Source organism: Gadus chalcogrammus, chromosome 4 (assembly GCF_026213295.1).
Source record: "Gadus chalcogrammus isolate NIFS_2021 chromosome 4, NIFS_Gcha_1.0, whole genome shotgun sequence".
Taxonomy (NCBI): Eukaryota; Metazoa; Chordata; class Actinopteri; order Gadiformes; family Gadidae; genus Gadus; species Gadus chalcogrammus.
Window position 1 is genome coordinate 5,984,350 of NC_079415.1, and position 19,728 is coordinate 6,004,077.

A 19,728-nucleotide genomic window follows, 5' to 3' on the forward strand; every position below is an offset into this window, starting at 1 on the left:
GACCAGATATCACCGCCGCCTTCCACCAGGGTGACAGGAGCCAAGGTTCAAAGGTCATCCCTCAAAAGGCTCTGATCGTAGCCAATCACCATGCCTCCAGCACCCTGCCTCCACCACCACTAATCTGAGGGAACCTGCGTGGGCTCCTGGTTGGTTCAGTGTGTTGAGTCCATTCAGTTGGTTCAGTGGGTTCAGTGGGTTGAGTGGGTTCAGTTCAGTGGTTTCAGTGGGTTTAGTTCAATGGGTTCAGTTGGTTTGGTTTAGTTCAGTGGGTTCAGTGGGTTTAGTTCAATGGGTTCAGTTGGTTTGGTTTAGTTCAGTGGGTTCAGTGTGTTCAGTGGGTTTTGTTAATTGGATGCAGTCGGTTCAGTGTGTTTAGTTCAGTGGGTTAAGTGTGTTTAGTGTGTTTAGTTCAATGGGTTCAGTGGTTTCAGTTCAGTGCGTTTAGTTCAGTGGATTTAGTGGGTTCAGTTCAGTGGGTTCAGTGGGATCAGTTCAGTGTGTTCAGTTGGTTCAGTTGGTTTAGTTCAGTGGGTTCAGTTCAGTGGGTTCAGTGTGTTCATTGGGTTTAGTGGGTTCAGTTCAGTGGGTTCAGTTCAGTGGGTTCAGTGGTATCAGTTCAGTGTTTTCAGTGGGTTTAGTGGGTTTAGTTCAATGTGTTCAGTGGGTTTAGTGAGTTTGTTTGGAGGGTTCGGTGGGCATATGTTTTATTCTGTGAGAAGATGGAACCTCAATCGCAGCACTGAAGGGTTAGAGGTTATATTCCCAATGACTGGAGTAAGGCACTAAAACTAACAAGGGTTCAATGACAGGATATATTGATGTAGATGTAGCCTCTGATAGAACACTATGAGGGGCCGTATGGGACATTATTCAGAATAAGCATGCACATACACATATGAAACCAAACTCATTCACATACTATACTGAAAAACTCGCACACATACAAGTGAAAAGCTTTTACATACACAACTGAAACACTCTCACACAAACAACTGAAAAATTATACGCTCACATACACAACTGAAAAGCTTGCATAGAACCTAGTGAAACCTTTTACATGGACTACTGAAATGCTTTCACACATACTGGTAAAATGCTCTCATAAACACAGCTGAAAAATGTCCTCTCACACACATATGAAACCATTCACATACTATACTGAAAACCTCACACATACACAAGTGAAAGCTTTCACATACACAACTGAAACATCTTCACTCAAACAACTGAAAAGCTCTCGTAACAACTAGTGAAACCTTTTACATGAACTACTAAAATGCTTTCACACATACTGGTAAAATGTTCTCATAAACACAGCTGAAAAATGTTCTCTCACACACATATGAAACCATTCACATACTATACTGAAAACCTCACACATACACAAGTGAAATCTTTTACATACACAACTGAAACACCTTCACTCAAACAACTGAAAAGCTCTCGTAACAACTAGTGAAACCTTTTACATGAACTACTAAAACGCTTTCACACATACTAGTAAAATGTGCTCATACACACAGCTACTGATAACCTCGAGACATGTTACTCTAGATTCTGAGTATAGGCGCAGCCTTTTAAGTGTCGGCCCCATTGTCCTTTAAATAGCTGAAGAAAAGCTGTTTATTGGGAGCAGAACGTCCGCCGGCGCCCGACTACGTTATATCTGCGAAATGCGGACGTCGTTGAGGCACGCCGCACGCGGACGTAATTGAGGCCCACGCTGTTGGGCGGGGATTACACATTTTTCAGTGCTACGGCGATTATTGTCGATTATTTGTCTGAATTACGCGCTTTTTCTTTTCAACCACCTTCCGTTTCAACTGAAACGCCTTCCGTTTTCACCGAAATGTCTTCCGTTTTCACTGAAACGCCTTCCGTTTTCACTGAAACGCCTTCCGTTTACACTGAAACGCCTTCCGTTTACACTGAAATGTCCTCTCACACACACACATGAAACCATTCACATACTATACTGAAAACCTCACACATACACAAGTGAAAGCTTTTACATACACAACTGAAACATCTTCACTCGAACAACTGAAAAGATCTCGTAACAACTGGTGAAACCAGTTGGAAGGAACTTGTCACGCAGAACCGTTTTAAGCCGAAATAAATGGAAAATGATTGCTTAAAATATGATACATTACGGGATTCGGACTCATACCACTGTGGGGGGAAATAATAGTACGGTCGGATTCCATTCCGTTGTGCCGTAGACCCACAGAGAAATTCTCTGCAGTAGTAGAAAAACTATAAATTCTTCCTGAAAACACGAAAGGCAGCCAAATCAATCAACTTGTGACCCTACTATCCATGTAGAGTGAAGACCTTAAATTGGTCGCGTTTCAAAAAATAAGACGCCTTAACATCCAACACTGGGGTCATAAACAGCGTAGGAATTCATCCAGTTGTAAATGACATCTTTGATGTTGATAACCATTATGGTATTGATGAAGAAGGGCCATTGCCTGAACTTCAAACCAACAATAATGTAATTATTCCAGACAATGACGTAACCATTAATGAGACCACAATGAACTTTATTCAACAGGTGAATCCACTTGAAAATGATGGGAACCATGAGATAAATGTTTTTTCCTCACTAAATTTGTTCCGTTAATTAATATTATGAAGTTAATGCTGGCAGCACAATGTAACTAGGCTGCACAACTAGGCTGTTACTTTGTTGAACAGTAGGCCTACCATGAAACTATATAACGAGACATGTTAAATAAAGGTCAACGTTTTTTCAACTGGTTTTAAAACTGGAACATAAAATGCAACATGAGATGATGCTCACTCAAAAAAAATGGTCACAAATGGCAATATCATCTTCAGAAATGGAACTAAAAACTTTTTTCAAAGACACACTGACGGACATTCATGCCCTGCCAAACCCATATGCGTTTCCTAGTGCAAAGTCAAACTTCTCCTTAAACAGATGATATGACACATGTAGTGGCAACTTGATGCAGTTAACACATGTGTTGCTCATCGGGAACATTGGTGTAGAGGAGAAGTTGTCATCTTCTTTGTGAATGAACTGGACAGAGGGAGCTGGAGAAAAGCCAATAGGTGGTACCACAGACGCTCCAGTTGCAAAGGCCAATATCTTCTGTAGTTTGGATGGCCCTTCTTCTTCTTATATAAAAACACAAAAACATAATTGGTAGTTGGTCCAAATAAAGTGTATATGACAACATCTAAGCTAAATACTAAACCATACCATCTGCTGATACTGAATAATCTTATTGTCCAATAAGAATATTTTACTTCTCAAAACCAAAGCATCCAAAGAATGAATAACTAATGAATTTGTAACGCACCTTTCTTCTTTCAACAATCTCAAGGTGCTACGTGACAATAATACAATAAGAGAATAAAGACGTTTAAGCTATAATGTTTTTGTGATATAGCGGTTTTCTAAAGAAAAGATAGATGCACAGTAAACTCTCAATTACCTTCTGCATCCTGGAGATAGTCTCTCCAGAAGGCAACAACTCTCTCCTCAGCAATTCTGTTGTTGCTCCCTTTCGGAGACAGATGAATGGTAAAAAGGTCTTCCACCTGGTCGGCAGTCAGTATGTTTGGCTGAAAGCAGAACAGGGGGCGAAAGCTGTCTGGATGCTCTCTAATTTTCTCCAGAACCCCAAGTGTTTTGAGGCCTTCACAGAATCTGTCCAAAGAACATAGAACAATTATATTCATTTAGCAGAATTTAAATCAGGGTTACTTCCGTAGTTTCCTGACTATTAACCGCACCATACATAAACCGCAGGCAAAACCATGTGTATTCAACGTTAAGTCATCGTGTCACGTATAAATGCCATGTTGTTGTGGTCCAAGCGCTACTAGCCATTTAAAAATTGTTGTATAAAGTAGGGATTGGCATTTCAAGCAAAAATACTACACCCTCTGCTCAACACGCATGCACATGCTCACACACACACACACACACACACACACACACACACACACACACACACACACACACACACACACACACACACACACACACACACACACACACACACACACACAGGTAAAATTCTGAAGCCTTGTTTGATTAACCTGACTGTAAAGAATCAGCACTGAATACCTTTGAAATGGACCTTGCACCCTATGGACGACCTGAAACATGACAATGTCCTCTACTAGCAGATCCCTGTCTCTTATGGACCGCATAGGCCTCAGACATCCTGCATTGGCCAAGTAGTCAAGCATAGGTGCCATAGACTCCTCAAGGTCCTCAAGGGTTGTACTTTCAGATACCTAGCATCAAAGGAGTAGCAGAATGGCTTGTTATGGAGGATACTTAATAGTCATAAGTTATTATTAAGATGTTGAATGAAGTAGGGATGGGCATTTCATGCTAATTCAACAATGGGCTCCCTAGACTGGACCGATACTCCCTCTCAACATACAAAATACCAAGAGAACATTGTAATGTAACCTAATTCTAATACAATGTAACATTTAAGAACTAACTACCAACTGACTTTTTTGGCTTTTTCCAAGACTTCCATGTCAGCTATGTCTTCCAGGACAGGATTTGCTGAACCATCAACCAGCTGAGAGAAAAGTGTTGGTGAGAGGAAGTTTGGTGGTGGACCGCCATGTACCAAGCTTACTGCAATGGCTCTGCCAGCTGTGTAGTACCAGTCCTCTCTTAGAGCTGTAAAACAATGGAATACAAGGAAGGAAATATTATACATAAAGACGCACTACTGCATTAAGTCATGGATATCAATCACCGTGTTTTAAAATGGCGTAATATTATTATTATAGTCCTTACCAGTACTGTCTAGAGCCAAGTTCTTGCTGTTCTCTTTTCCCTCAAACATGCGTGACCTGGTAATGGTCTCCATGAGCAGCATGAAGAATTCCCTCCTTGGCCCTCCTAAATCAATCCCTTCCTCAAACTTCCCCATATCATCTGAGAACTTGACAAAGATCATGAAGTTGGGGTCATAAGATACCCTTTGGAAGCCCCGTATGGCTCCCTCCCAGACAGCAGAGCGATTTATATTAAATTTACACCGCTGTGTTGAGCTAATTTTGCTCGACAGTTCCAGCAGTATCTCCTCAACCGGGACCTTTTCTGCACTATAAAGACAACACGAAAAATAATTATGATCAGAAACACAATAATGTGACCTGTGTTTTATGAAATCTTTGGTCATAAGCAACTAATTAATCCAAAATGTGTGTGTCACAGTAATCTTAAAATGCAAAGGCAAGCTCACATCCTGTGTGTGCTACTCACATTTGACTGGCCATACTGGCAATTATTGCCTGGTTTAAATCTTCATCATCTGAAGAGTCGTCAGGAAAGGTAGCCACGAGTGATAAATATGAAGAGTAGTCTTCATCAAGACCACTACTGCCACGGTTGCCATCACTCCCTTCCATTGCTCTGGGTCTCATCACAGCACTGCTTGCGGCGTGATTTGGGCCAGAGCTGTTTTCAAAATCAGTGCTGGTGGGGTTGGAATCTCTATGGCTATTTGCATGACTGCTGAAACTTGTACCAGCCCTTGTGGTGCCATGGCTGTGCATGCCTGTGTGGATTTGCGGACCAACAACTACAGGAACATCATCCTCACTGTCCTCAGCATTTGCACGCATGCTTGACGTTGGTGAGGTAGTGACGTGGGAGAGTTCATTTTCTTCATCCGAGTCAGTCTTAAACAGAAAAATGAAAAATTTAAATATCAATACATAATCGAATATCAAAAGCAAAAATTTGACTTTGAAATTAAGCAAGCAATAAACTGTACACTTCATTTTCAAAGGATATTTATATATTTTGTGTAATTTATTAAGTGGTAAACAACAAAAAGCTAACTTACTAAAAGGTTCCTTGATGGTCTCACATACAGGGCTTTGGTTCTATAAGCCTTATGGATTAACATCCCATTCAGCTCCTGACCCTCCTGGATCTTAGGGGCGACCAGTTTATTGCCACAAGCCATTAGTAACTGGATGCTACAAAGAAGATGGGGATATTACAACAAAAATGCTTTTAGATTAGATTAACAATATGTTGTACGCTGGTGTTGCCTGATTGTTTTTAAAATGGTCTATAAATAAATAAAGATTATTTTATTAAACATACAAAGTAAGAAGAAGAAAATAGGCCTTTACCTGACATCCTCCGGAATGTGCTCACCAAAGCCATCCCTGATGCGTTCTACTACAGTCTGGTGGTCCCAGGCCTTCTGGAATTCAAAGGCACTGAGGATGTGGCCATGTTTGTGTAGCCGTAGTTTTGCACCTTGTTTGCACACTATTCCCCATGATGGATCGGGGAGTAGTATAATGTCCTTGTTGAAATTGTTATGCAGCTGTGTCCTAGCTCTGAAATAAGAATGTAACTATTAAACTACATGAAAACACACTTAAAATTGCATGAATTCTTTGTTTTATCACAAATTCAGTAGTAGCCAAAATACAATTAAAATAAAGACGTCGACTCGCGATGTGTACTGACAGGGACGCTGGAAGTATAGGTGCTGCAGCCTCTGATGATTTGTTTTTCAATAAAATGTCAAAAACATTTCCAAAATAATTATAAAAATATTAATTATAAAAAATATTTTAAAAAAAAATGCAAAGGAGCAGGCAAAAGGCTGGCATATGGGGGGGATTGGTCACGTTGACGGGAATGTTTAGTGACATGTGGGAGGGTGGAGGGGGTTAAAAAAAAGTCTCAATCACTCTTGCTCTTCGACGTGCATGAAAACCAGCCGCGTAGTTATGAGGGAGGCCGTCCTCACACCGATCTTCCTCGTCGTCATCGTCCTCAATGTCCTCCGGTTCAACCAAAGCTACCCCAGCCTTAGCTGCAATGCTGTGCAACATAGCTGTCACAGATATCACAGCGCATGACTTGGCCGGCGAAAACTGGAGCCCTCCGCTGGACTTGTGAAGGCATCTAAAGCGCAACTTCCACCTCTCGATCGTGCGCTCAGGATTAGGACTGATATATATGTCGGCCTAGGCTTAATCAATTGTGTTTTAATATCTTTAGCATTCATATTATTGCAATCTATTCTTTTCGTAGGCTACTCTGTTGGCCTTGATGGGGAGATATTTTAACCCTTTTCAACCCCATTTTCCTCCGACATTCCTGCGTCTCCCCCTGCGTCATAGCCCGTTTCAGCACCATGTCAGTGGACAGGACAATCCTACGATCGTCGTGAGTGCAGCGAATGCGCGTTCACGTTAAGAGGAGTTTCGGGAAACGCTCCAAAGAAATTGTCGATGGTTCGAAAGATCCATCGAGAGAATGATCTTACGAGCGAAGATCCATCGATATCGGGAAACGGGGCCCTGGTCCCGATTTCCAACAGCTGGCGTAGCCACGACAACAAGCGACGATTTCGGCTGATGGTCAGCAGTTCACGGTCACGAGTTTAACTGAAACACCTGTAAAACTTGGTCACCCTAATTTAAACTCGGAAACATATGAAAGATAATTTCAAATTCCTACGTATTACCTTTTTCTCCGTTTGCCTGATGTCCATCCGCCGAAGCACTGCTGCGCTTGATAGCGTGGTGCACATTCTGTCATGACTGGAGCTGCACCTGGCAGCGGCAAGCTGCTACGCTGGCGGGATGGGAACAGCGATGCTAACTGACTGTCCGTGTCCACACATGGCATTAGAACATTCGGTTGCTGCCCGATTGTTGTGGCATTCGTCAGGGTTCTGATGGTCTCTGCTGAGGCCAATATATTGTTTAGTAATGCAGCTGCTTCTGATAGGCTACCTGTAGGCTGTTGAGCAGACATAGCGCCCGTGTCTGCATTAAGTCTGGCGATTCTTTGTCTGAATTGCGCGCTTTTTTGTTTTTAAACACCTTTCGTTTAAACTGAAACGCATTCCGCCTTTTGATTGACAGCCCTCCTCAGCCTTCCTCTCATTCAATTCTGAATTGCGGCGTGCCTCAACGACGTCCGCATTTCGCAGATATAGTCGGGCGCCGGCGGACGTTCTGCTCCCAATAAACAGCTTTTCTTCAGCTATTTAAAGGACAATGAGGCCGACACTTAAAAGGCTGCGCCTATACTCATAGAATCTGGATTTACACTACGTAACTATCATAACTATCTAACTATGAATGAGAGGAGGGCTGAGGAAGGCTGTCAATCAAATATCGCGCTTCAGAAACGGCCAATCATAGGAAAGCCCGCCCTGCCTTGGTTCCCTCCCCGATAGTGCCAAAATTAAATTCGAGCGAGCGTAAAAACATCTTTCGCGAGAGGCTGTTACGCGCGAGAGGCTGTTTTGCGCGCGCTGAGGTAATTTGCGCGCGCGAGAGGCTGTTTTGCGCGCGCAGAGGTAATTTGCGCGCGCGCAGAGATCATTTGCGCGCTCGCAGTTAATATCTACGCGTGTGGAATAATATAATACGCCCGAATGCATCTTTTATCACATTAGTGAATTATGGCACTAATGTGTCGCCATAAGTATCTGTTAAAGCATTTCAGTAGTCCAAGCAAAGGGTTTCACTCGTATTTATGCCAGCTTTTCAGTTGTGTATGTTAGCGTATCATTTTTCAATTGTTTGTGTGAGGGTGTTTCAGTTGATACATTACGGGATTCGAACTCATACCACTGTGGGGGAAAATAATAGTAGGCTACGGTCGGATTCCAATCCGTTGTGCCGTAGACCCACAGAGAAATTCTCTTCCGTAGTAGAAAAACTATAAATTCTTCCTGAAAACACGAAAGGCAGCCAAATCAATCAACTTGTGACCCTACTATCCATGTAGAGTTAAGACCTTAAATTGGTCGCGTTTCATTCATTCATTCATTCATTCATGCGTTTCATTCATTTCGTTCAACCAGTTAATCAAAACCTAAGGCAAGTGAAACTAGCCAAAAACACTGTTATGCGCTCATTCTATCATTTCGGTCGCCTGATGTGGTGTTGATGTCCCCTTTTACTTTTTTTTTTGAGTGAGTATCGTCTCATGATGCATTTTATATTTCCAGTTTTAAAACCAGTTAAATTTTTTTAACCTTTATTTAACATGTCTCGTTATACTGTTTCATATCAACACAGTTACATTGTGCAGCTTACATTGTGCTGCCAGCATTAACTTCATAATATTAATTAATGGAACAAATGTAGAAGTGAGGAAAAAACATTTATCCCATGGTTCCCATCATTTTCAAGTGGATTCACCTGTTGAATAAAGTTCATTGTGGTCTCATTAATGGTTACGTCATTGTCTGGAATAATTACATTATTGTTGGTTTGAAGTTCAGGCAATGGCCCTTCTTCATCAATACCATAATGGTTATCAACATCAAAGATGTCATTTACAACTGGATGAATTCCTATGCTGTTTATGACCCCAGTATGCCACAGCTGAAGAGGTGTCTGCCCCCCTTGTGTGGAGAGGCCATGGTTGTTCCACTGGTTGATGAATTCTGTTACTGCCCGTTCAATTCTTGGTAAATACACATAATGCAGACAAAAAATATGTACTTCATTCAATGAATCTAGTATACCGTGTTCCTCCATGAACAAAAATATGTTTATAAAGTGTCTAGATACAACTCTATTGACTTCAGCCCATAGTCTCTCAATTCTTTGGTTGTGTACTGAAACACCTGTTATAACACCGTTCAATCCCCTTCTTCCCAACATAAAACGGGCAACTTGTATATTTTCCATTCCGTGATCACATCTGACCCTTAAGGGCAAACCAAAGTTCTCAACTCCCTCTACAAACAATGACAAGACACTTAAGGCTCTGTTGTTAGATAAGCACCGCAAGTAAATAATTGTCCGGCTGAAGCCATCAACACAGCCATGCATGACCATCCGCCACCTAACCAGCTTGTGGTTGCCATCAAAATGCCTGTTGGGAGATCAGAATCAGCATTATTGTCCATCTACATCAACAGTAAAATACAACATAATGCAGCAGTAATATAGTAATTCCAAAAACATCATATATAATAGTAAAACACTGACAGGGATCTTTATGCTGCGCAATGAGTACTTTCACTTTTTATACAAGTACTTGTGCTGGTAATACTTTTACTTAAGTAAGGTTTTGCATGTTTTTACTTGTAGTGGAGTATTTTCAGTGTGGTATTAGTAGGCCTACTTATTCTACTTCATTTAAGAATGCTCGATTCTGATTGTCGGTTCTACTTGCTGCTGACTGAGCAAAGTAGATCAATACGCCGCTTGTATCGTTTTCTATCACATACATTTCCAACATGTAGAATAAACGGAATAGAATAAACAGAATAATCACCTCAAGGCAGGGCAATAAACAGTTTGATATGCCCGGCTCGCGGAAGGTTACCGCGAGCTGGACGGTAAGCCTTCCACGAGCCGGGCATATCAAACTGTTTATTGCCCGGCCTCTCGGTGATTATTCCTTACTTTTACCTAAGTAAAGAATCAATCATTCTTCAACCATGTGAACTTACCATAACTGGTTGGGGGCCTGAACACTATAGACCCTTCGTCGTATAGCATGACGACGTCTAAATGAACGCCCAATGGGATCCACTTGATGCAGGCTCTGTCTGACCCGCCAACGCTGAACCCGTATACCACGTGATCTTAGGCTTCCAAGTACATATGCTTCACCTGCATTTGGAGTGTTCTGAAGTATGTTGGTCGCAAGGCTGTTCAGTTCTTCATTTGTCATTACTGCATATCTTAATGGCTCAATTCTCAGAGTTTGCCTGTGTCGGAAGAGGGTTCTACGACTGATTCCAAAGCATGATGCAATTCTCTGCCATGTCATGCCAATGGACACACAGTGCAAAATCTGTTCGGCGGCGATGGTGTATCGGGGCCGACCTGGATGGCCAGTCAAGGTTGTTGGGGGTATCAGATGGTTGGTCACATTGGTGGACACCTGTCTGGCCTCATGTCCCTGCAGCAAGTTGCGAAAGCATCTATACAATGATCCGAGTAGGTTACTGACATCCCTATCATGAGGATCATATCTGGACACAGCAGCAAGAAATGCAGATAGACTTCGTGTATGATCATCAAGCACTCTATAAAGTCTCTCCTGACCACAATTGTTGGACTCTTCTCTCTGCAGTGACTCAATGCAGTGCAGAGCATCAGTAAAAAAACTTGCTACATCATCTCCAATGCCTCTCACCTCAAAAAATAAACTTTGGACTTGAAAAACAAAGAGGATCAGATGAACATACATTGTAGTTTAAGTTCCTGATCTTCACACTTCAGTACACTAGTACCCGATCTTCTCATGCAGCTGCTTCGGTTAGGCTACCTGTAGGCTGTTGAGCAGACATCAGTGATTTTCCAACCAGCTTCCAGTTCAACTGAAACGCCTTCCTGTTCAACTGAAACGCTTTCCTGTTCAACTGAAATGCCTTCCTGTTCAACTGAAATGCCTTCCTCTTCAAACGCCTTCCATTTTCACTGAAATCCTCACACACATGTGTGTGAAATACTTTCACATACATGTCTCGAGGTTTTCAGTAGCTGTGTATATGAGCACATTTTACTAGTATGTGTGAAAGCATTTTAGTAGTTCATGTAAAAGGTTTCACCAGTTGTTACGAGAGCTTTTCAGTTGTTTGTGTGAGAGTGTTTCAGTTGTGTATGTAAAAGCTTTCACTTGTGTATGTGTGAGGTTTTCAGTATAGTATGTGAATGGTTTCATGTGTGTGTGTGAGAGGACATTTCAGTGTAAACGGAAGGCGTTTCAGTGTAAACGGAAGGCGTTTCAGTGAAAACGGAAGGCGTTTCAGTGAAAACGGAAGACGTTTCAGTTTAAACGGAAGGTGGTTGAAAAGAAAAAGCGCGTAATTCAGACAAATAATCGACAATAATCGCCGTAGCACTGAAAAATGTGTAATCCCCGCCCAACAGCGTGGGCCTCAATTACGTCCGCGTGCGGCGTGCCTCAACGACGTCCGCATTTCGCAGATATAACGTAGTCGGGCGCCGGCGGACGTTCTGCTCCCAATAAACAGCTTTTCTTCAGCTATTTAAAGGACAATGGGGCCGACACTTAAAAGGCTGCGCCTATACTCAGAATCTAGAGTAACATGTCTCGAGGTTATCAGTAGCTGTGTGTATGAGCACATTTTACTAGTATGTGTGAAAGCATTTTAGTAGTTCATGTAAAAGGTTTCACTAGTTGTTACGAGAGCTTTTCAGTTGTTTGAGTGAAGGTGTTTCAGTTGTGTATGTAAAAGCTTTCACTTGTGTATGTGTGAGGTTTTCAGTATAGTATGTGAATGGTTTCATATGTGTGTGAGAGAACATTTTTCAGCTGTGTGTATGAGAACATTTTACCAGTATGTGTGAAAGCATTTTAGTAGTTCATGTAAAAGGTTTCACTAGTTGTTACGAGAGCTTTTCAGTTGTTTGAGTGAAGGTGTTTCAGTTGTGTATGTGAAAGCTTTCACTTGTGTATGTGTGAGGTTTTCAGTATAGTATGTGAATGGTTTCATATGTGTGTGAGAGAACATTTTTCAGCTGTGTTTATGAGAGCATTTTACCAGTATGTGTGAAAGCATTTCAGTAGTCCATGTAAAAGGTTTCACTAGGTTTTATGCGAGCTTTTCAGTTGTGTATGTGAGCGTATAATTTTTCAGTTGTTTGTGTGAGAGTGTTTCAGTTGTGTATGTAAAAGCTTTTCACTTGTATGTGTGCGAGTTTTTCAGTATAGTATGTGAATGAGTTTGGTTTCATATGTGTATGTGCATGCTTATTCTGAATAATGTCCCATACGGCCCCTCATAGAACACACACACACACACACACACACACACACACACACACACACACACACACACACACACACACACACACACACACACACAAATTAAGTCCCTTAAAGTTAAGCCACTTGGGAACCGGGAGCTCAGGATGTCATCTTCGGTACAATCAACAGTCACATGAATGAATGAATGAATGAATGAATGAATAAATGAATGAATGAAACACCTTCCGCAAAACCACCTCCACGCGGGTACAGACCCAGGGTGGTGGTCTGGTGCAGGTGCTGCCGCCCGCATCCCGACCCTCCGATGGACCCCCAGACCCCCGTCCGCCCCTCGTCCCCGTCCAGCCTCTGGTGCCACCGGGCCGGTACCGAGCCCTGACCGGACCGGCCGAGCGGGACGCAGCGGTCTTATCCGCTTACCTGCTGATGTCTGTCGGGTTCCATCCGCTTCGATGCGGCGGATAACGGCGCCTCCGAGGTCCTGGGTCCGGGTCTCCGGTATATTCCAGCGGGGTGGATACGGGAGCTCACTCGGCACTTAAATACGGAGGGAAGGCGGCTTTCCTGTCACACCCGGCAGGACGACGCGTTCTCCCGGTGTACCGCGCGCCGCGTGCCGCTCCTCTGGCTCGGTGTGGAGCGGCGGGGAGCGGCCGCTAAGCGGCGCAGTTTGACCATACAGATAATTAAACCCAATATACACCCTCACAGTCTGCCCCGCCAGGAAAATGGGTGTCATTTTTATATAATGATTATTAAGAAGGTAATTATTTTTGATGATTGATCCCAAGGTTCCCAGCGTTTTTGTTTTATTCAACACTTAAACACTGAAAGATAAAGGACAGGTAGCGAGAAAAATAGATATGCTGTGCAACACACACTCACGCAAACACACGCACACGCACACGCACACGCACGCACACACACACACACACACACACACACACACACACACACACACACACACACACACACACACACACACACACACACGGTTAGAGGTGCTCCAATCTGCTACTGTTCAGTGTTTAATCTCAGCTCATCAAATTGCAACTGTTTTTAGTTTTATGTATTTATATTTATTTTATTTGTTTTGCTCATGTTTAAACTCGTCGTCATGTTAATTAGGGAAACCTCAATGCCGAACGAGTATAAATAAAAGTTTGAAATGAAATGACAAAAATACACACACACACACACACACACACACACACACACACACACACACACACACACACACACACACACACACACACACACACACACACACACACACACACACACACACACACACACACACACACACACACACACACACACACACACACACACACACACACACACACACACACACACACACACACACACACACACACACACACACACACACACACACACACACACACACACACACACACAATCAGACACGGCTATCTGACAGACGTTCCACGGGCCAGAAGGAGTAATGCCCCCTGCTGGCCGACCCTCTACAGCACCATCTGGTGGAGGACGGGCCACAACATATATACAACAGACACATCCCCCTCTCTGTATCTGTTGATCACACACACACACACACACACACACACACACACACACACACACACACACACACACACACACACACACACACACACACACACACACACACACAGGGACAGAAAATAATACACAGACACACACACACAAAGAGGCACACACACACACAAACACACACACTCAGGCACACAGACACGTTTATTATTTTACAGTATTTTATGTTATTTTTTGTTGGCTTATTGCCTGCAGCCTGCTAAGTGGGGACCCTCCCTTGTCAACGTCGTGGTGTTTCAGTCTTCATAATATAATAATCCACTGAGCGGGACTAATATGGCATCAGCACTTGATTTGACCTAGTTAGCCGTATTCAATAGAAGCAGGTGAGATGGATGAGCTCAGTGAAGCGAGGTCAGGGAACCATTCAAGTGAACATAACCTCAACCCTAACCCTCACCCTCACCCTCACCCTGACCCCAACCCTAACCCTCACCCTGACCCTCAACCTCCCCCTAACCTCACCATAACCTTCCAGCCCTCAGTCTCACCCCAACAGACCTTTGGCCTCTGCTGTTGACCCCCACGATCTCCCTAGCCCTGACCATAACCAGCCACTACCTCACTATAAGCTGCCCACACACACACACACACACACACACACACACACACACACACACACACACACACACACACACACACACACACACACACACACACACACACACACACACACACACACACACACACACACACACTCTCTCTCTCTCTCTCTCTCTCTCTCTTTTCCAACGACCGCCGGAACCGGTAGGCCTATGGCAAAACTTCTTCATTCGGGTCTGCTTCTCCACAGCCAGCCATAGACAGATAAAAAGTTGTAACTGTGTAACGGTGTTTATATAGTTAATTCCGCTTGCAAGCCTGTTGGGTTGTTTTTGCCTTGTTGTTGTCGGCATGTTGGCAGAGTGATACCTAGTGGTTGGCTTTGGTAGGCAGAGTGACACCTAGTGGTTGGCTGTGGTAGGCAGAGAATCACACGAGGTGTTCTTTTAAGCTTAGAAGACCGAGCGAAAAGCCGAAAAAGCCTAATATCACCCCTTTAAAAAACAATCGGTTTTGTAGAACGGTTGGACTACAGAGATGTAGCCAGAGCGTTGCAATGACGTCATAAATGAGCCGTGTAACGGAGGCAGCACCACAAGGGGGAGCCATGTTTATTCTTCAGTTAACCTGACTTCAGTTAATTATATCCTGTCTAACCTGCTCATTGAATTAAGAGTTTATACCCCATAGTAAAACAAGTGACATTTTATCATGAGCACAGTGCGTGTTGAAGAAGATGATTTTCTCTCATCAAACCAACTTCACCGCCACATTGTTTGGTGACGTGTGAGGTTTAAATTTTGTCGCTTGATGACGTAAAGACGTATGCCCGATCGCGACCTGGATCATGTGATCGTGACGTAGACTGTGTATGCTAGTAGGCTAACGCTAGCTGTGGCTAACCGTCTCTCCGGAAGAGGACAGATTTATTATATTTCATCATCAAACGTGATATTATTATAATATTATTTGTAAACGTTATTATTAGCGTTATTGAACCGCGGCATTTGACTGGTTGGGGATCGGTCGGCTTCACCTGTTGACTCGTTTAATGGCAACCTTGCTCAGTACTGGTTAGCTGAACTATTACTAGTACTAGTACTTTAGTGGTACTAGTGGGTTAGGGGAGACACTACTAGTTAGGGTTAGGATGGCGTCCGGCGGCGGCAGGTCGTCCTCCTTCAAGGTGGTCCTGCTGGGGGAAGGATGCGTCGGCAAGACGTCGGTGGTCCTGAGATACTGCGAGAACAAGTTCAACGACAAACACATCACCACCCTACAGGTAATAATATAATCCATGCTACGATACATGATGTAGGCTACACTATGTAATACATGCTATTTAATAATAAATGCTATTAATATGTATAGGAATTAAGTTAGAAATTGTGGTCACATGGCCAGAACCCAGAGGCACGACGTCACATGACGATGATGTCATCGGAGTCAAGTTTTGTTTTCAAGTCTCAAAGGGCATCGGGGACACGCCCTGATATGAGGCAATATAAAGACTGTGTGTGTGTGTGTGTGTGTGTGTGTGTGTGTGTGTGTGTGTGTGTGTGTGTGTGTGTGTGTGTCCCAGGCATCGTTCCTCACCAAGAAGCTCAACATCACCGGGAAGAGAGTCAACCTGGCCATCTGGGTAATTCAAACATCTGTCTGTCTCACCTTAGCTTGTCTGCCTGTCTTACCATAGCCTGTCTGATTGACCTTAGCCTGTCTGTCTGTCTGTCTGTCTCTGTCTGTCTGTCTGTCTGTCTGTCTGTCTGTCTGTCTGTCTGTCTTACCTTAGCCCTGTCTGTCTCTTTGTCTTACCTTAGTCTGTCTGTCTGTCTGTCTGTCTGTCTGTCTGTCTGTCTGTCTGTCTGTCTGTCTTACCTTAGCCCTGTCTGTCTTACCTTAGCCCTGTCTGTCTTACCTAAGCCTGTCCGTCTCTTTGTTTTACCTTAACCCTGTCTGTATATCCACCTGTCTGTCTGTGTGCCTGCTGTCTGTCTCCAGGACACCGCTGGCCAGGAGAGGTTTCATGCCTTGGGGCCGATTTACTACAGAGACTCTAACGGCGCCATCTTGGTTTATGATGTCACCGATGAAGACTCCTTTCTGAAGGTGAAGAGTGATAACTACTGCTGCTACTACTATGTTAGCCTATTATGGTTAACGGCATGTTAACCCTAATGTTAACCTAGAAAGAGTCAACATAACTTAATGAAAACATGAAACTACATGTTATCTGAGCTAGAGTCAACATTATGGAATGAAAACATGAAATTACATGCTATCTGCGGAAGTCAAAATTATGTAAATAAAACATGAAACTACATGCTATCTGAGGTAGTCAAAATTATGTAATTTAAAACATGAAACTACATGTCAACGTTGCACATGTGTTCACAGGTGAAGAACTGGGTGAAAGAGTTGAGGAAAATGCTTGGCAACGACATTTGTTTGTGTATAGTAGGTAAATCAACAGTCTACCTAACTCTATCTATAGTTATTTATAGTAATATATATATATATATATATATATATATATATATATATATATATATATATCACCCTGTAACTGAGTGTGTTTATGTATTCAGGGAATAAGATCGACCTGGACAAAGAACGGCACGTGGCTGAGGAGGAGGCAGAGAGGTTCGTACCCTGTTGTGTGTACCCTGTTGTGTGTACCCTGTGTGTACCCTGTTGTGTGTACCCTGTTGTGTGTATCTTGTTACTTACCATGCTGTGTGAACCACCTCAGAATGTAACAATTAAGAAGGAAACTTGTTTGTGTGTGTGTCCGTCTTGTCTGTGTAGCTATGCAGAGTCGGTGGGAGCCAGACATTACCACACATCAGCCAAGTTGAATAAAGGCATTGAAGAGCTCTTCCTGGATCTCTGTAAAAGTAAGTTCATACTCTGATCTTTATCTAGATGATGTTATATACTCTGGTCTTATCTAGATGATGTTGGAAACTCTGGTCTTTATCTAGATGATGTTAGAAACTCTGGTCTTTATCTAGATGATGTTATATACTATGGTTTTTATCTAGATGTTATATACTCCGGTTTAAATCGATCTAGATTGATAGATAGGATTAATCAATTTCAATCTAAATTCTATAATCAGATTTTAATCGTATCTTTATCTTGAGGATGTACTCAGATTTGAATCGAGTAGATATTTAATTGTAATCTAAATTATGTAATCTAAATTTAGCTGTTGTCGTTTTTATTCTGAAGGAATGATGGAAACGGCTCAGGCAGACGAGAGGTTGAAGGGCAGTGGAGCCGGCCAATCAGTGCCCAGTAGGCGGGGCGTACAGATAGTGGATGACGAACCACAAGCTGCCGCTGCAGGGGGTTGCTGTTCATCTGGCTAACGCACACGCGTACACGCACACACACACACACACACACGCACACACACCATCATCATGCCTTTTCCTCTAAACTGAACCTTAACCTTTAGAAATCAACCCTTGTCTCATCTTGTCTCTGCTCCCTCCTCTCTCATCCTGTCTCTCCTCCCTCCTCTCTCATCTTGTCTCTCCTCTCTCCTCCCTCCCCTCTCCTCCTCTCTCCTCTCCCCTCTCACTCTCTCTTTTAAACCGATCTAAAGTTTTAAATCTTGGATATGTCAGATCTGGCTCGCACTTTCTTTTCAAATGAGTCGTTTTCTGTAATGGTTTCATTTATGTTTAAATACTATAGAAAAACAGAATGACTCTTATTTAATAAGTTATAAATGTTGGGCTTTATAAACAATGTTCTGTATATGTTCTTACTTGGGGGAGGCATCTGTCATTCATTTAGTGTGTCTGTCTGTCCATAGTCCTCTTGTGTCTGTCTGTCTGTCTTTCTCCATCATCCTCTTGTGTCTGTCTGTCTCTCTGTCTGTCTGTCTGTCTGTCTGTCTGTCTGTCTGTCTGTCTGTCTGTCTGTCTGTCTGTCTGTCTGTCTGTCTGTCTGTCTGTCTGTCTGTCTGTCTGTCTGTCTGTCTGTCTGTCTGTCTGTCTGTCTGTCTGTCTGTCTGTCTGTCTGTCTGTCTGTCTGTCTGTCTGTCTGTCTGTCTGTCTGTCTGTCTGTCTGTCTGTCTGTCTGTCTGTCTGTCTGTCTGTCTGTCTGTCTGTCTTGTGGTATTGGGGTGTCTGTGCATCTCGTTTTGCATCTTCTTTCTATCCAACAGTGACATGATATATAATCTGCTTTAACCAGCTGGGAAAGGAAAGAGGCACAAAATGATAGTGGTGAAGAAATTGGAGCAAAATGTTTGATTTGTACTTTTTTTAACTGCTAGTCTTGTGTTTTGTAAAGATAACAATTATAACCGCAACAAGGCAGCATCTGGTCTTGAGTCCTTCTTTCTTGGTCGTTTCAGTCGTTAGGATCCTTCCTATATAGGTGAGGAACCTTCCTGAGCAGGGTAGGAACCTTCCTGAGCAGGTTAGGAACCTTCCTGAGCAGGTTAAGAACCTTCCTGAGCAGGTTAAGAACCTAAGCAGGTTAGGATTCTTCCAGAGCAGGTAAGGATCCTAAACAGGTCAGGGTCCTACCTAAGCAGGTTAAGAACCTTCCTAAGCAGGTTAAGAACCTTCCTAAGCAGGTTAGGAACCTTCCTGAGCAGGTTAGGAACCTTCCTAGGGAGAGAGGTATTCTCTCTATGTTCTCATCTCCTTTAGAAGAGGCTTCACTGGGCCATTACCAAAGGAAAGAGGATGATGCCTTCCCACAATTCCTTGCGCCAGCGACATTTAAAACGACAAAAAAATTCCGTTCACGCAAACAAACTATCAACATGACCGACAATTATTTTTCTACAATCAAACTCATTGGGGTTC

The 19,728-nt window shown here is 43.0% G+C and overlaps 3 protein-coding genes across 3 annotated transcripts; 1 reads left to right on the forward strand and 2 right to left on the reverse strand.

Annotated features, from left to right (window-relative positions):
* Positions 1 to 2,161: 2,161 nt before the first annotated feature.
* LOC130381677 (G2/M phase-specific E3 ubiquitin-protein ligase-like) lies at positions 2,162 to 6,378 on the reverse strand. The gene is made up of 8 exons (XM_056589386.1): positions 6,157 to 6,378; positions 5,862 to 5,997; positions 5,276 to 5,694; positions 4,805 to 5,115; positions 4,509 to 4,684; positions 4,109 to 4,281; positions 3,471 to 3,685; positions 2,162 to 3,150 (listed from the first exon to the last, which is right to left on the reverse strand). Exons 2-8 carry the CDS (start codon positions 5,982 to 5,984, stop codon positions 2,891 to 2,893), a joined length of 1,677 nt encoding a protein of 558 aa, XP_056445361.1. The 5' UTR covers positions 5,985 to 5,997; positions 6,157 to 6,378; the 3' UTR covers positions 2,162 to 2,890.
* Positions 6,379 to 6,575: 197 nt separating this feature from the next.
* On the reverse strand, positions 6,576 to 12,766 carry LOC130381670 (uncharacterized). The gene is made up of 2 exons (XM_056589378.1): positions 10,470 to 12,766; positions 6,576 to 9,886 (listed from the first exon to the last, which is right to left on the reverse strand). Exons 1-2 carry the CDS (start codon positions 11,213 to 11,215, stop codon positions 9,133 to 9,135), a joined length of 1,500 nt encoding a protein of 499 aa, XP_056445353.1. The 5' UTR covers positions 11,216 to 12,766; the 3' UTR covers positions 6,576 to 9,132.
* Positions 12,767 to 15,727: 2,961 nt separating this feature from the next.
* Positions 15,728 to 18,873, forward strand: rab21 (RAB21, member RAS oncogene family). Its single transcript, XM_056589399.1, has 7 exons — positions 15,728 to 16,178; positions 16,479 to 16,538; positions 16,898 to 17,005; positions 17,294 to 17,357; positions 17,485 to 17,539; positions 17,705 to 17,793; positions 18,131 to 18,873. Exons 1-7 carry the CDS (start codon positions 16,047 to 16,049, stop codon positions 18,268 to 18,270), a joined length of 648 nt encoding a protein of 215 aa, XP_056445374.1. The 5' UTR covers positions 15,728 to 16,046; the 3' UTR covers positions 18,271 to 18,873.
* Positions 18,874 to 19,728: the final 855 nt, after the last annotated feature.

Coding starts and splice junctions, on each gene's coding strand:
- LOC130381670 (XM_056589378.1), bottom strand. CDS start 11,215: ATGTATGTTCATCTGATCCTCTTTGTTTTTCAAGTCCAAAGTTTATTT. Junction 9,887..10,469: donor CAGGCCCCCAACCAGTTATG/GTAAGTTCACAT, acceptor ATCTCCCAACAG/GCATTTTGATGGCAACCACA.
- LOC130381677 (XM_056589386.1), bottom strand. CDS start 5,984: ATGGCTTGTGGCAATAAACTGGTCGCCCCTAAGATCCAGGAGGGTCAG. Junction 5,695..5,861: donor GACCATCAAGGAACCTTTTA/GTAAGTTAGCTT, acceptor TTTCTGTTTAAG/ACTGACTCGGATGAAGAAAA. Junction 3,151..3,470: donor CTATCTCCAGGATGCAGAAG/GTAATTGAGAGT, acceptor TTTTTATATAAG/AAGAAGAAGGGCCATCCAAA.
- rab21 (XM_056589399.1), top strand. CDS start 16,047: ATGGCGTCCGGCGGCGGCAGGTCGTCCTCCTTCAAGGTGGTCCTGCTG. Junction 16,539..16,897: donor GAGTCAACCTGGCCATCTGG/GTAATTCAAACA, acceptor GTCTGTCTCCAG/GACACCGCTGGCCAGGAGAG. Junction 17,358..17,484: donor CATTTGTTTGTGTATAGTAG/GTAAATCAACAG, acceptor TTATGTATTCAG/GGAATAAGATCGACCTGGAC.